This window comes from Petromyzon marinus, chromosome 50, assembly GCF_048934315.1.
Source record: "Petromyzon marinus isolate PM22_M1 ecotype Great Lakes invasive population chromosome 50, UKy_Petmar_22M1.pri1.0, whole genome shotgun sequence".
NCBI lineage: Eukaryota > Metazoa > Chordata > Hyperoartia > Petromyzontiformes > Petromyzontidae > Petromyzon > Petromyzon marinus.
This window is the reverse complement of record NC_133716.1, coordinates 8012064-8026297: the sequence shown is the minus strand read 5'-3', so window position 1 is coordinate 8026297 and position 14234 is coordinate 8012064. Positions and strand designations below refer to the sequence as shown.

Below are 14234 nucleotides of genomic sequence, written 5' to 3'. Positions count from 1 at the left end.
AAACTCTAGACGCCAAGCATCGTAACTTCTAGATTGTTGTAACAAAAATACCTTCACGTTTTTTTGAGTTGCATCAAATAATTTCCCAGTGATATTTTTCAACAAACATCTCCCATGAAAAGATCCACCCGCGACCTTAATACTAAATGCGCAAATGGCCCTGGGTAAAGGGTATTTTATTGCGTAGATTTAATGACAGAAATTTAGTATAACTTCTAATTTTTGCAGTGATGTAGGGGACGAAGATTGCTGATCCTATTTTCTGTGATGTCTGCTAATTTGTTAACAAAATTTTTTTTACAGCAAACAAACATTTCAGACCCTACAGCTCCCACAGATAAAATAGGAGTTGCGGGTAATAGTTCTGCTGTTTTGTGGAAATGTATAAGATGTTGCTTGTAAGAAACGGTTGAATTTGTTTTCTTGTGCCACATTTCCCTCGTGTCCCCACGTTATGTTTAATTATGATACGGTCCGCAGTATATATATAGACACATTAAAAGCTAAGTATGTCTCCGTATACCAAGAAAAGTGTCAGGCGGTGCTCATCTCGAACCGGCGTTGGAAATTCCGCATTTAATTTGGCAGGGACTTGCCTCTCTGAGAGAGTAACTAATGTTGGTTTCCCACATAGGGGTGCTCAAGATGGTACGAAATTTCCCCACCACTGAGAAATATTTACTAAGTCGTGTATGTATGTATGGTTTGACTTCTTTCGCGCCAGTGCGTCGCCGATCGTGCCAATCGTAGGTGCGGGGGAAGGACAACAAAGTAAACAATTATAAATAAATGAGTTTTCAATCTACCATGGTGTGAGCCTGTGCCTCACAGAAAGACACCGCAGTGTAAAGCGCTTGCTACCCTACCAAACTGAGCAACCTCAGTCCTTGCAGTGTATACACACATCGTAAGCGTCATCATGAGCCGTGGCCAATAACCATCATGAGATAACTCCCTCTCAAAGCGGCCGCCACCTCCCGTAATTCCACTATGTAATAATATTCCACGAGCTGTGATTTCGTCCTTCCATCTCATCGGTGGGTATGCTCTTCGATGCTTTCCATCCGTTGTCTGCTATTCAAGTATTATTCTTGACCAGCAGCAACGTGTCATGCCCAAGCCCAATTACGTTTCTTAAGAGTTTTAATGATTTTGATTTAAAACTTTCGTGACTGCAGTAATTCATATTCTTAGTTTTTTCGGTAAAGTCACGTTGAAGAGAAACAACAAAATAACAAAATATATATAAAACAATAAAAAATTCTCACGACGTTTCGACCATAACTCAAACGTGACTTTACCGAAAAAACTAAGAATATAACTATAATGTTATGAATTTGGACCTCCAAAATTACAACTCCATAACATTTGGAGATTCAAAAAGTTTTGTTTATAAACCGAGCTCGAGGAAAATATTCATCTGAATGTTTATAATTTTGCAGAATGAACTGGTTAATCATGTTTTATAATCCAAACGCAAACAATTCACATTTAGGGCCTTACAGAATTTCAGTATTTATTTATTTTCGAATTAAGTTTGTCAATAATTTAAACTATTCAGTACTTGAAATTTTGATTTCAAGCTTTCGTGACTGCAGGGATTCATATTCTTGGTTCTTTCGGTAAAGTCACGTAGAAGGGAAACAATAAAATAATAAAAATATAAAAAATAAAATTCTCATGACGTTTCGACTGCAACACAAGCAATCATCATCAGGTGTGAAATCACAGCAATTTGCTGTGGTTTTGCTGTGGTTTTCACACCTGATGATGATTGCTTTTGTTGCAGTGGAAACGTCGTGAGAATTTTATTGTTTTATATTTTTATTATTTTATTGTTTCCCTTCTACGTGACTACTGAAAGAACCAAGAATATTCAGTACTTTATTTTTAAGTTAGTTGGGAAAGCCAATAGACAGCGTGCACAACCGACTCCAGTTTATTAATAGCTATATTAATAACTTAGTGAAATTACAACACCTTGCATTGCAGAATATGTATGAATTTGTAAATATATGGGTGAAATATTACAAAATATGCAAGCTGCTGTGTGTGTGAGTTCAAATGCCGGGTGGGGTAGGTACCTGTTTGTGCGGATGAGTTGGGAAAGGGTGTCTTAGCTGGAATCCTCATTAAGTGCAACTGTAACGAGAGATTATCGAGATCACATGATGCAGGTTCACTGTCCCTGTACACAGCTTATCTGTATACATTGCAGTACGATTGATCAGACCAAATCTATCCGCGACAATCGATGCCTCTATTCTGTCGTGTGGGACAAAGTGACTTGTATTCAGAACTCTCCTCACCGATCAATGTGTCAGGGAACATCTCTGCAAAATGACAGCCATTCCAATGGCACTCCAGTAAGCCAGTCTTCTCTTGCACAGATAGTGCACCTTTTACCCTCTGCAAACATTGCCCATCACATAACGTTTTTTTCTTTTGTTTCAGAGCTGCAAAATGCCAACAAAATGTAAAATTTTTTTTTTGTTGACTGTGTTGAGAACATCAGCTTGCTGCAATTGATAAGCTGGTTTAATCATGAGTGTTCAGAACCTGGATTGAAGCCCTGCTTCCCATCGTTGTTGTGCCATTGGGGATCCCCTGAGGCACGTAGCAACCGCACTTGAATTTGTGCCTGTCATCCCCAGCATTGAGTCCACCACACCCAGAAATGTGCAGATATAAACCGTGAAAGTGTTTTTTTTATTGTATTTTAAATGTTGTTTTACTCACATATGTATTCCTTTTGTGCTACTAGCATCATGTTATAAGATGAAAAATCTATTCGGAAATCTTGCAGAGCAGTGCATCCAGTGTTGAAGAATGGCTGCACTTTTGAAAACACTCTGCTATGAGATTGTTTCATGGAAGTTTAACGGGTATACATTTTTTGTCAATGAAAAAATGGAATTTCGTCAAATGAATCAAAACAGCCAAATTGAACACGTCGGTTTGTTAGCAGTCATCGGTGACAAGGTGATCAGGTTGAGAAACCGGTTTTAAACGCAGTCTCACAGGTGCCAGCTCAGTGTTCTGACCTCTGAGCCAACTTATAATATTACATTTGTGTGTGTATACTGCTGCATAGGTTTTTGTGATTGTGCTGTGCACCTGCCCAGTGTGTTTTCGGGTTTGACCACGTGCTGTTCGTCATGATAGTGGACAATTAGGTCAATGCGCTTTAGGAACCAAATTTGCTGGGAGCTTCTTCCAAACACTAAATTGAAAGAGTCACCAGCACTTAGAGCAAAACGTTGGGCATCGTGCCGATCAAACAGGCAGCACGACTCGGAAGCGCACGGGATAGTTAAATGTGTGTGTGTTTAAAACTGTTTATGTAACCGCGCAGGCAAGGCCACTCAACGGGCTCAGGATCTATGGACAGCCGACTGTCGCGTACCTTCCCAGCAGCAGCAGCAGCAGCCACAGGGACCATGAAGCCCCAAGCCGTTGCTTTTCTGGTGGTCCCCTGCTGGGTAAGAAAATCACGCATTAGCCACCTGTGGGGGGGGGGGGTGATAATTTTTGTGTTTATGTACGGCAGGCCGAGGAAGCCATTACTGAAAGACAGCCACAATTTTTCGTTGGGATTCTGCCGCGGTGTAACGGGCAGCACACTGGACTGGTAATCCAGAGGTCACCCTGTTGATTCTCCTGTCGTGGCAGGTGAAACAGTGGTCCAACTTTTTTTAAACCCCATGCCTCTGTCCACCCAGCAGTATAATTGGGTACGAAACAGTGGGTTGGCAGTAAGACTGCGGTTGGGGTGAAGTATGGGTACCTCTTACAAGATGTCTGACCAGTGTGGAAGAGTAGGCCAAATACCCCCTAGGCCCTTGTGCCAGCAGCGGCTTGAGCAAGAACATTGCAGGGTTACACCTTTACCTTATGCCACTTTTCTATTTTTTCCCAATTATATTTTTCTATTGATTTATTTGGAGGAAATGGAATTTTCAGAGAAAACTCATACATTCAAGTGAAAACGTCTGAAACTCCACACAGATAGTCTGATATAACCGACTTGCTCTGCTACCCTACCCTACAAGAGGGGGATACAGGCTGGACTGTCAAGGGCATGGCTCAGAGGGCAAGGGTCTGAGCAAGAGGCAATTGCTCCCACTGATAATTGCAGCTAAGTTCCTGTGAGTCCCACTAGAGAGCATATTTTTGGTGTTGGTAAACAGGTCATAATTCAGCTGGTTGCAACACTCAACTCAAAGTTAAAAGTTCACAATTCAAAATCTTCTTCAGGCGCTGACTCAACTTCTAGATTTGAAGCTTTCGTGACTGCAAGGATCCATACTCTTTGGTTCTATTCGGTAAAGTCACCTATGTGACTTTACCGAATAGAACCAAAGAGTATCTCACTCAACTTGTCATCTCTTTGGGGGTGGGGTCCATAAATAAAAACCACCCTGTGCAAGGATACTAGTGGTTGTCTTTTCGATTGACTGGTCCACACCATGGAACAACGTATGAGCATCACTGAATTCTCAATTGTGCATTGGCACACCTTGAAATTTGTATATTGGTCTTTGTTATCCCAATATATAATGATTAATACATTTAAAAAGCTAGAACTCTGATGTCACGCTAACTCCGTAACGCTACCATTAATAATAATCATGAGCGGAACATTATTTTCGATTGAATACTTCAGATTTACTGCAATATATCCATCTTTGGAAGGGCTATAGGCTAGTATATATACAATATCTGAGGTTTCTTATCGTCACGATTACACAAATACTATGCTATGCTTGCACACTGCTTTAAAATGAACTTCCCCCCTGCTGTCCTCTGCCACCAGGGCCAGACCCAAGCCCCAGCACCTCCACGGACGGCTCCTCTCTGCCACGCCTGCCGGTGCCGCCTCTCAAGCAGACCCTGGAGCGCTACCTGCGTGTGCTGGAGCCGCTGGTGACGCCCGAGGAGCTGGAGTACACGCGCAAGTTGGTGGCCGAGCTCGCGCGGCCCGGGGGCCTTGGCGAGGTGCTGCAGTCCCGCCTGGAACGCAAGGGTCGCAAGACCGAGAACTGGGTACGAGCGTTGCGTCACTCGTCATGATTGTTGTACAGCCACAGCAAATTCTGCAGTTGTACGATTCCATCATGTTGTGCACCTGATAACAGTAAAATAAATCCGAAAAAATGTGTTCCCCCAAATGTATCCCGATTCAGCTGTCGCTGTCGGGTTGTGAGACGAACAATCTGTTTGGAGCTCTCCCAAGAGCAGTGTGACCAACCTGTGTTAGAGGACAGTCTGCAGAAGCAGCTATCACAGAGCTACTTTCTGAGATTCTTTCAAGTTACCTCTAGCTATGTACTGTGCGAAAGAAGTTCAACATACATACATATATGGTCAACAAAATGAGGGACAGCACTTTCCAAAATACCCTCGAAAGTGGCTTTTAAGTGCTCCCTCTGGTGAGGATGCAATAACAGTGCTGCACCTTTACCTTTATAATGAGAAACAGATGCTACAGAACCATTATCGAATTGTGTTCTTGTCAATGTCCCAACGTCCATCTGTCCAAGCAGAAGAGCCCCCAGCTGCCCCAGAAATCGAATTTTCCTCACGTGAAATCACTCTGTGTTGAGTTCACTAAACTTCAATGTCCTCAGACTTGGCTATGCTGTTATTGTTTTGGGTAAACACCCCGGTGGCCAGGATGAGATTTCGAAGCACAGATAGTTATGTTTATTACCTGCTCATGTGGCAAGAGATTGTTTATCATTTCATTTATGTTAAATACCTTCCAGTAAATCTTTCTGAAGTTGAATGTCAACCTCAAGAGGCCCTGAAATATAATCTTGCACACAGTTTATACGAGGTGTGAGTGTAACGATTCTACATATGCTTTCACGGTTGGAGGTACCAGCAGTGTCAAGATCGGCTTCTCTGGAGGAGGTTCGTGAAGGACGCGACTAGGGAGTAGAGGCAGTAGCCCTCCAGAAACAATGGAGGCCAGAGGAGTGACGCTCACAATAACGAGCAGAGCACCGGGCGGCTAAGATGCAGAAAGTTGACACAGTGGGGAACACAGTTGTAGCATCAGCCAGTCTTCTCAGTCAGTCAACCCATGGCACCTGGGTCTGTTCCGTGACCTCCTACCAGCAGGCTTTCAACACTTCACGTGGCCTCAAAATGCACTGAGCATGGCACAAGGGCCATGGTGAGGTCTCCGCCTCGTTGTGTTGAACGGTGGTTGTTGCTGCAAAGCTCTCCAATGCGTTTGTGGGTTCTACCGCATGTTGTTTTGCACGATGTTCGACAAAGCACATATGAAGAAAACGTCAGACATAACGTAAGACATGATGCCGAACAACACGTGGCACAACAATGCACCGATATTTTTTTATGAATATTGAATCTTAAGATCACGCTATATGTATTACATCTCAAGTGCAAGACGCAATGTTTTTCACTTAGTATATGTTGTTGGTAATGGTTTCACATTACTATTGCAGCCACTAGTAGCACAACAATTCCCCACAATATAAAAAGAGAACTGAGTCATGACTGAATCACAACAATGAATCATATTCCAACAGATGGCTTCACGATAAACTTAGGAATTCACTTTTGTATCCATGGTAGTGGAATCTACGGTAATAGAATTAATGGAATTACACCATAGAACATGGAACCTGAAAATCACAAAGTTTGAATATCGTTTTGGCTCATATATGGATTATAAATGCTGTCACATACCAACTTAATGTACATTACAGCCCATTTCATTGCTGCATCTAATTTGCCTGTATGCAAAACTGTACCATATACTCGACTGAAAGTAGCATGGAGAGACAGAAAAAAATAACACGTAGATTCAAGGACATAACGCGGGTTAATGACGTCTTTGAAACTGGGATGACAGCGAATGGCCAGGAATATTTATGGAGTTGCAGGCAAGTTATGGAGCTCATCCGAGAGTACTGAACCGACTCGCGTGCTGGTGCTACAGTGAGGGAAAAAAAGTATTTGATCCCCTGCTGATTTTGTACGTTTGCCCACTGACAAAGAAATGATCAGTCTATAATTTTAATGGTAGGTTTATTTGAACAGTGAGAGACAGAATAACAACAAAAATCCAGAAAAACGCATGTCAAAAATGTTATAAATTGATTTGCATTTTATTGAGGGAAATAAGTATTTGACCCCCTCTCAATCAGAAAGATTTCTGGCTCCCAGGTGTCTTTTATACAGGTAACGAGCTGAGATTAGGAGCACACTCTTAAAGGGAGTGCTCCTAATCTCAGCTTGTTACCTGTATAAAAGACACCTGTCCGCAGAAGCAATCAATCAAACAGATTCCAAACTCTCCACCATGGCCAAGACCAAAGAGCTCTACTCTTTGGTTCTATTCGGTAAAGTCACGTAGGTAAAAAATAAAACAACAAAAATCACGACGTTTCGGCCACAACACAAGCGGCCTTCGTCAGGTGAAGGGACCAGGCTGTCTCGAGGACAGCGCTGGAGTGGAACACAGCCACGCTCAGACCGCGACCTTTAAGCTGTGTGCGAGGAAACAAGGTGCCTTGACAAAGGAATTAGCATAAAAATTAGCATTTGATTGGCCGACTTAGCATAGAGGTGGTGTACGTGCGGGTGCACATGCCGGTTGGCACGGGGGGGGGGGAGGGGGAGTTTCCCTATTGATGGTGTGAAAAGGGAATTTAAGAGCTGCGAAAGTTTGGGGTACCACTACTTGAAAATTATACTGTACCATTGAAAATTACTTTAATGTTTGGTTCGATTTAGAACATCTTTCCAATGGTTGCTTTATTTGAAACCATCCTCTCGGTTGAAATTGTGTCTGTGCTTGTAGATCTGAATTGCCTCCCCCTGCCCCCCCCCGTGCCAACCGGCATGTGCACCCGCACGTACACCACCTCTATGCTAAGTCGGCCAATCAAATGCTAATTTTTATGCTAATTCCTTTGTCAAGGCACCTTGTTTCCTCTCACACAGCTTAAAGGTCGCGGTCTGAGCTTAGCTGTGTTCCACTCCAGCGCTGTCCTCGAGACAGCCTGATCCCTTCACCTGATGAAGGCCGCTTGTGTTGTGGCCGAAACGTCGTGATTTTTGTTGTTTTATTTTTTACCTACGTGACTTTACCGAATAGAATCTAAGAGTATGGATCCTTGCAGTCACGAAAGCTTTAAATCTAGAACCAAAGAGCTCTTCAAGGATGTCACGGACAAGATTGTAGACCTACACAAGGCTGGAATGGGTTACAAGACCATTGCCAAGCAGCTTGGTGAGAAGGTGACAACAGTTGGTGCGATTATTCGCAAATGGAAGAAACACAAAAGAAGTGTCAATCTCCCTCGGCCTGGGGCTCCATGCAAGATCTCACCTCGTGGAGTTGCAATGATCATGAGAACGGTGAGGAATCAGCCCAGAACTACACGGGAGGATCTTGTCAATGATCTCAAGGCAGCTGGGACCATAGTCACCAAGAAAACAATTGGTAACACACTACGCCGTGAAGGACTGAAATCCTGCAGCGCCCGCAAGGTCCCCCTGCTCAAGAAAGCACATATACATGCCCGTCTGAAGTTTGCCAATGAACATCTGAATGATTCAGAGGACAACTGGGTGAAAGTGTTGTGGTCAGATGAGACCAAAATGGAGCTCTTTGGCATCAACTCAACTCGCCGTGTTTGGAGGAGGAGGAATGCTGCCTATGACCCCAAGAACACCATCCCCAAAGGCAAACATGGAGGTGGAAACATTATGCTTTGGGGGTGTTTTTCTGCAAAGGGGACAGGACAACTTCACCGCATCAAAGGGACGATGGACGGGGCCATGTACCGTCAAATCTTGGGTGAGAACCTCCTTCCCTCAGCCAGGGCATTGAAAATGGGTCGTGGATGGGTATTCCAGCATGACAATGACCCAAAACACACAGCCATGGCAACAAAGGAGTGGCTCAAGAAGCACATTAAGGTCCTGGAGTGGCCTAGCCAGTCTCCAGACCTTAATCCCATAGAAAATCTGTGGAGGGAGCTGAAGGTTCGAGTTGCCAAACGTCAGACTCGAAACCTTAATGACTTGGAGAAGATCTGCAAAGAGGAGTGGGACAAAATCCCTCCTGAGATGTGTGCAAACCTGGTGGCCAACTACAAGAAACGTCTGACCTCTGTGATTGCCAACAAGGGTTTTGCCACCAAGTACTAAGTCATGTTTTGCAGAGGGGTCAAATACTTATTTCCCTCATTAAAATGCAAATCATATAACATTTTTGACATGCGTTTTTCTGGCTTTTGTTGTTATTATGTCTCACTGTTCAAGTAAACCTACCATTTAAAATTATAGACTGATCATTTCTTTGTCAGTGGGCAAACGTACAAAATCAGCAGGGGATCAAATACTTTTTTCCCTCACTGTATGTGGATTATCACACCGTGAGAGGTGGGGGTGGGGCTTGGCGAGGCCTTCATTGAGCAGTGGATTGTCCTTGGCCACATGCTGAGTGAACAATGCATGCGCCTGAAGTCACGTCAAGACAAATAAATAACATGTATGGCCAAAGTCAAGTGAGAGTGTCTCCCTGCTCACAATAGGTTTGATTCAATCGTGGAAATTCCACATTCCCATGATGGGAGCCATGCAGTAAATTAAGATGATCACCCGTTGACTTCTCACAAAGTGGCACTCCTTTTAAAGGAAGGGTAGACGGATTTTACGTTCACCGGAATTTGAACTCGAAACCTCCCGATTGCGGTTGGAGTGCTGTTACCGCTGTGCTCAAACTAGAGTGTACCATAAGTGTGGCATGCCACCGCGTTATGATTGTTGCCAAAGCGACATTCAGAGACAGATTGATTTTCGTACTAAATCGCTTTACATTGTAATGCAATATGCACCATTATTAATGCGCACCATAGTTATAGCCAACTTAAATCCAACAAAACCTTTAATTTAAAAGCCACTTTTTAATTGGTGTCCTGCAAGAAACAGCAGAAACATGCGCTTATCATAGCTTCTGGGTATTTCACAAAGCTACTCATCATCATCATCAGCTATGGTCGATCTACCGCTGGATTAAAGGCCTTCCCAAGTTGCCGCCATCCCTCCAAAACCTGCGATGTAGTAATCCAGCTAGCACCTGCACACATGCCGATTCCATCCCTCCACCTCCTTGGTTATCATCCTCTTGCATGTGTTCCATTCCGTGGCTGCCACTCCCGATATTATTATAATTGATCACCGGTCATCATTTCACCTAGCAACGTGATGGGTCCTAAGCCAAACTTTTTTTTCTCAAGAGTCTTAATGATGTCACTAACCTGCATATTTTCTCTAATCCATGTGTTCGTCTTTCCTTCTTGCAGTGTAATTTTAAGCAGGCATCTCTCTCCGTGCTTTTTTTGTGTACTTTTCAGTTTTTTTTGTTCCCTTTTGTTATTGTTAATGGTCATAGTGGTACTCCCTGAGTTTAGTAGTTCGTTTTGTTGCACATTGATATATCATTTGTCATTTTAAAGTTCAACTCCAAAGGCATGCACCCCGATATGCTCTGTTACATTCACTCACTGATATATTAATATGGCAAGGTATATGCCTTTTAATTATATTCCTCTCACGAATATATACTTTGAACTTTGGAATAAATTCAGATTTAAATACCACATTAGCATGGAAAGTACATCACACTGATATAACTGTGAAATGCCCACCCACAGCCATAAATATACCCATTGACTATTGGAAACAAACCCGACCTGGTTCAGCCTAATCACATTGTGTGAATCTCCCTGTCCATAACTTCCTGCAACTGCAAGTGCAGGCAGCTACAGTGAGGGAAAAAAGTATTTGATCCCCTGCTGATTTTGTACGTTTGCCCACTGACAAAGAAATGATCAGTCTATAATTTTAATGGTAGGTTTATTTGCACAGTGAGAGACATAATAACAACAAAAAAATCCAGAAAAACGCATGTCAAAAATGTTATAAATTGATTTGCATTTTAATGAGGGAAATAAGTATTTGACCCCCTCTCAATCGGAAAGATTTCTGGCTCCCAGGTGTCTTTTATACAGGTAACGAGCTGAGATTAGGAGCACACTCTTAAAGGGAGTGCTCCTAATCTCAGCTTGTTACCTGTATAAACGACACCTGTCCACAAGCAATCAACCAATCAGATTCCAAACTCTCCACCATGGCCAAGACCAAAGAGCTCTCCAAGGATGTCAGGGACAAGATTGTAGACCTACACAAGGCTGGAATGGGCTACAAGACCATTGCCAAGCAGCTTGGTGAGAAGGTGACAACAGTTGGTGCGATTATTCACAAATGGAAGAAACACAAAAGAAAAGTCAATCTCCCTCGGCCTGGGGCTCCATGCAAGTTCTCAACTTGTGGAGTTGCAATGATCATGAGAACGGTGTAGAATCAGCCCAGAACTACACGTGAGGATCTTGTCAATGATCTCAAGGCAGCTGGGACCATAGTCACCAAAAAAACAATTGGTAACACACTACGCCGTGAAGGACTGAAATCCTGCAGCGCCCTCAAGGTCCCCTGCTCAAGAAAGCACATATACATGCCCGTCTGAAGTTTGCCAATGAACATCTGAATGATTCAGAGGACAACTGGGTGAAAGTGTTGTGGTCAGATGAGACCAAAATGGAGCTCTTTGGCATCAACTTAACTCGCCGTGTTTGGAGGAGGAGGAATGCTGCCTATGACCCCAAGAACACCATGCCCACCGTCAAACATGGAGGTGGAAACATTATGCTTTGGGGGTGTTTTTCTGCTAAGGGGACAGGAAAACTTCACCGCATCAAAGGGATGATGGAAAGGGCCATGTACCGTCAAATCTTGGGTGAGAACCTCCTTCCCTCAGCTAGGGCATTGAAAATGGGTCGTGGATGGGTATCCCAGCATGACAATGACCCAAAACACATGGCCAAGGCAACAAAGGAGTGGCTCAAGAAGAAGCACATTAAGGTCCTGGAGTGGCCTAGCCAGTCTCCAGACCTTTATTCCATAGAAAATCTGTGGAGGGAGCTGAAGGTTTGAGTTGCCAAACGTCAGCCTCGAAACATGAATGACTTGGAGAAGATCTGCAAAGAGGAGTGGGACAAAATCCCTCCTGAGATGTGTGCAAACCTGGTGGCCAACTACAAGAAACGTCTGACCTCTGTGATTGCCAACAAGGGTTTTGCCACCAAGTACTAAGTCATGTTTTGCAGAGGGGTCAAATACGTATTTCCCTCATTAAAATGCAAATCAATTCATAACATTTTTGACATGCGTTTTTCTGGATTATTTTGTTGTTATTCTGTCTCTCACTGTTCAAATAAACCTACCATTAAAATTATAGACTGATCATTTCTTTGTCACTGGGCAAACGTACAAAATAAGCAGGGGATCAAATACTTTTTTTCCCTCACTGTACTGTGAGCTTTGCTCTCATGGCCATGTTTTACATTGGTTGTTTCCAAGCAGTGGAATCCGCTTGTGTTGCAACACACCCTGTTATTGCTCACACACTATTTTCATTGTCAAACCCACCCCGATCCCCCCCCCACCGATCTCACCCATTGAAGCTGTAAGTAAACAACTTGAGCACTTCACCTCTGATTATTGGAACGCTGTCTCTGTGTTCCAGTGCATGGTAATTATTCTAGATTAGATGTTTTCGTGACTGCAAGGATCCATATTCTTTGGTTCTTTCGGTAAAGTCGCGTAGGTGAAAAAGTCAATTTAATCACGACGTTTCGATTGCAACGCAAGCAATCATCATCAGGTGTGACAACCACAGCAAGAAATTGTTTTACTGAAGTGGGAGAGATGACTTATTTAACTGCCCTAACTCTGGCATCTCTCCCACTTCAGTAAAAACAATTTCTTGCTGTGGTTGTCACACCTGATGATGATTGCTTGTGTTGCAATCGAAACGTCGTGATTCAAATTATGAAATTTTTTCACCTACGTGCCTTTACCGAAAGAACATGATAATTACGTTCAGGCACGCACAGAATTCATAAACAACAACTAAAGTGCTGTGTATGTTTGACCAGTGGTATGGAGCCCAGAGATGTTGCTTGTACCCTTGATCTACTTTTATGCAGCACGGATGTTTACAGAGCCTGATGCAAATAGCTGATAAGGACCTCACCCCAGATGAACTCAAGTTAGAATGAGCACCCTCTCCATACTTCAACTGGGCCCGGGAGCACAGATTGTTGTATTTTTTTGTTGCTGTTGCGATGTAGCCCCGGCCGCGTATGAAGAAATTGTGCACGTAAGCATTTTTTGTCGCTGCACGTTATAGAGTTTCAAAAGTGGATTATATAATGATTGTTATTTATTTCAGAGCCAAACTTTGCCAGTTGATTTGCAGGATCTTTACACAGGCGATGCTTGTCAAATGCATATTGGCATCTTTCAGTGGCCGCTATATTTTGAGATGCGGCAGGGTGGTACAGAGTATCGTTTGTGTTTCAGAGCAAGAAGCGCCTGGGTTTGATTCCTGACAGGGTTGCCTTTCTGTGTGCAGTTTGTACGTTCTCCCCCTGTTGTTGTGCATGAGTGTCCTGCAGGTTCTTGGGTTTTCTCCCATACGTGAAACAAAAAATAAAATATAACCAGCATTGGCAAAACCTCCCAATGCTGATAGTATACCCACAAATGAATTTTGGATTATACATAATAACATGGCAGAACCCACCTAAAAATAGTTGAGAGTGTGGCTTTCTTGCGTAAACAAGTGTAAGAACAATAAAAAATGTGTTGACATGAAAAAGCAATGAAGTCAATGAATTTAAACCCCACTGTGGTGCTCTTTTTTTAAAGCAGTCATTCTCGTGCAAGATAGCCTATCGCTTGGAAGTGCAGCTTAGGCTGGTGCTTGCTTCAACGTCAAAGCACGATGATTGTGTGTTACCGATTGCCATCGTTGTGTTGTCAGTTGTGCCCAGGTTATGAGTGCTCATGGGTGTGTGCGTGCGCCTGTGCTGGTTGCTATTGCAGCTGTTGGACTGGTGGGTTAACACGGCGTATCTGGAGTGCCGCACGCCTCTCGCCGTTTACTCCAGCCCTGGGGTTGTCATGCCCCGGCAGAATTTCCGCGACACTCAAGGACAGCTCAAGTGAGTCCTCACTGATGATTTTGTATGGCCAATGTACGGTAACCATTGGAGATTCCGTTCAAATTTCTTCATTGGAAGTTGGTGAATTGCAGATACACCACCCTGAAAATTATATTTAGG

At 43.3% G+C, this 14234-nt stretch overlaps 1 protein-coding gene across 1 annotated transcript in view; it reads left to right on the top strand.

The window, feature by feature from the left end:
- LOC116953273 (carnitine O-acetyltransferase-like) overlaps positions 1 to 14234 on the top strand; it is a 37638-nt gene that overhangs the window by 2887 nt on the left and 20517 nt on the right. Inside the window, exons 2-4 of the mRNA XM_032973329.2 lie at positions 3356 to 3482; positions 4817 to 5046; positions 13996 to 14114. Coding sequence (XP_032829220.2) covers positions 3356 to 3482; positions 4817 to 5046; positions 13996 to 14114 — 476 coding nt within the window. The remainder of the gene's footprint in view (positions 1 to 3355; positions 3483 to 4816; positions 5047 to 13995; positions 14115 to 14234) is intronic.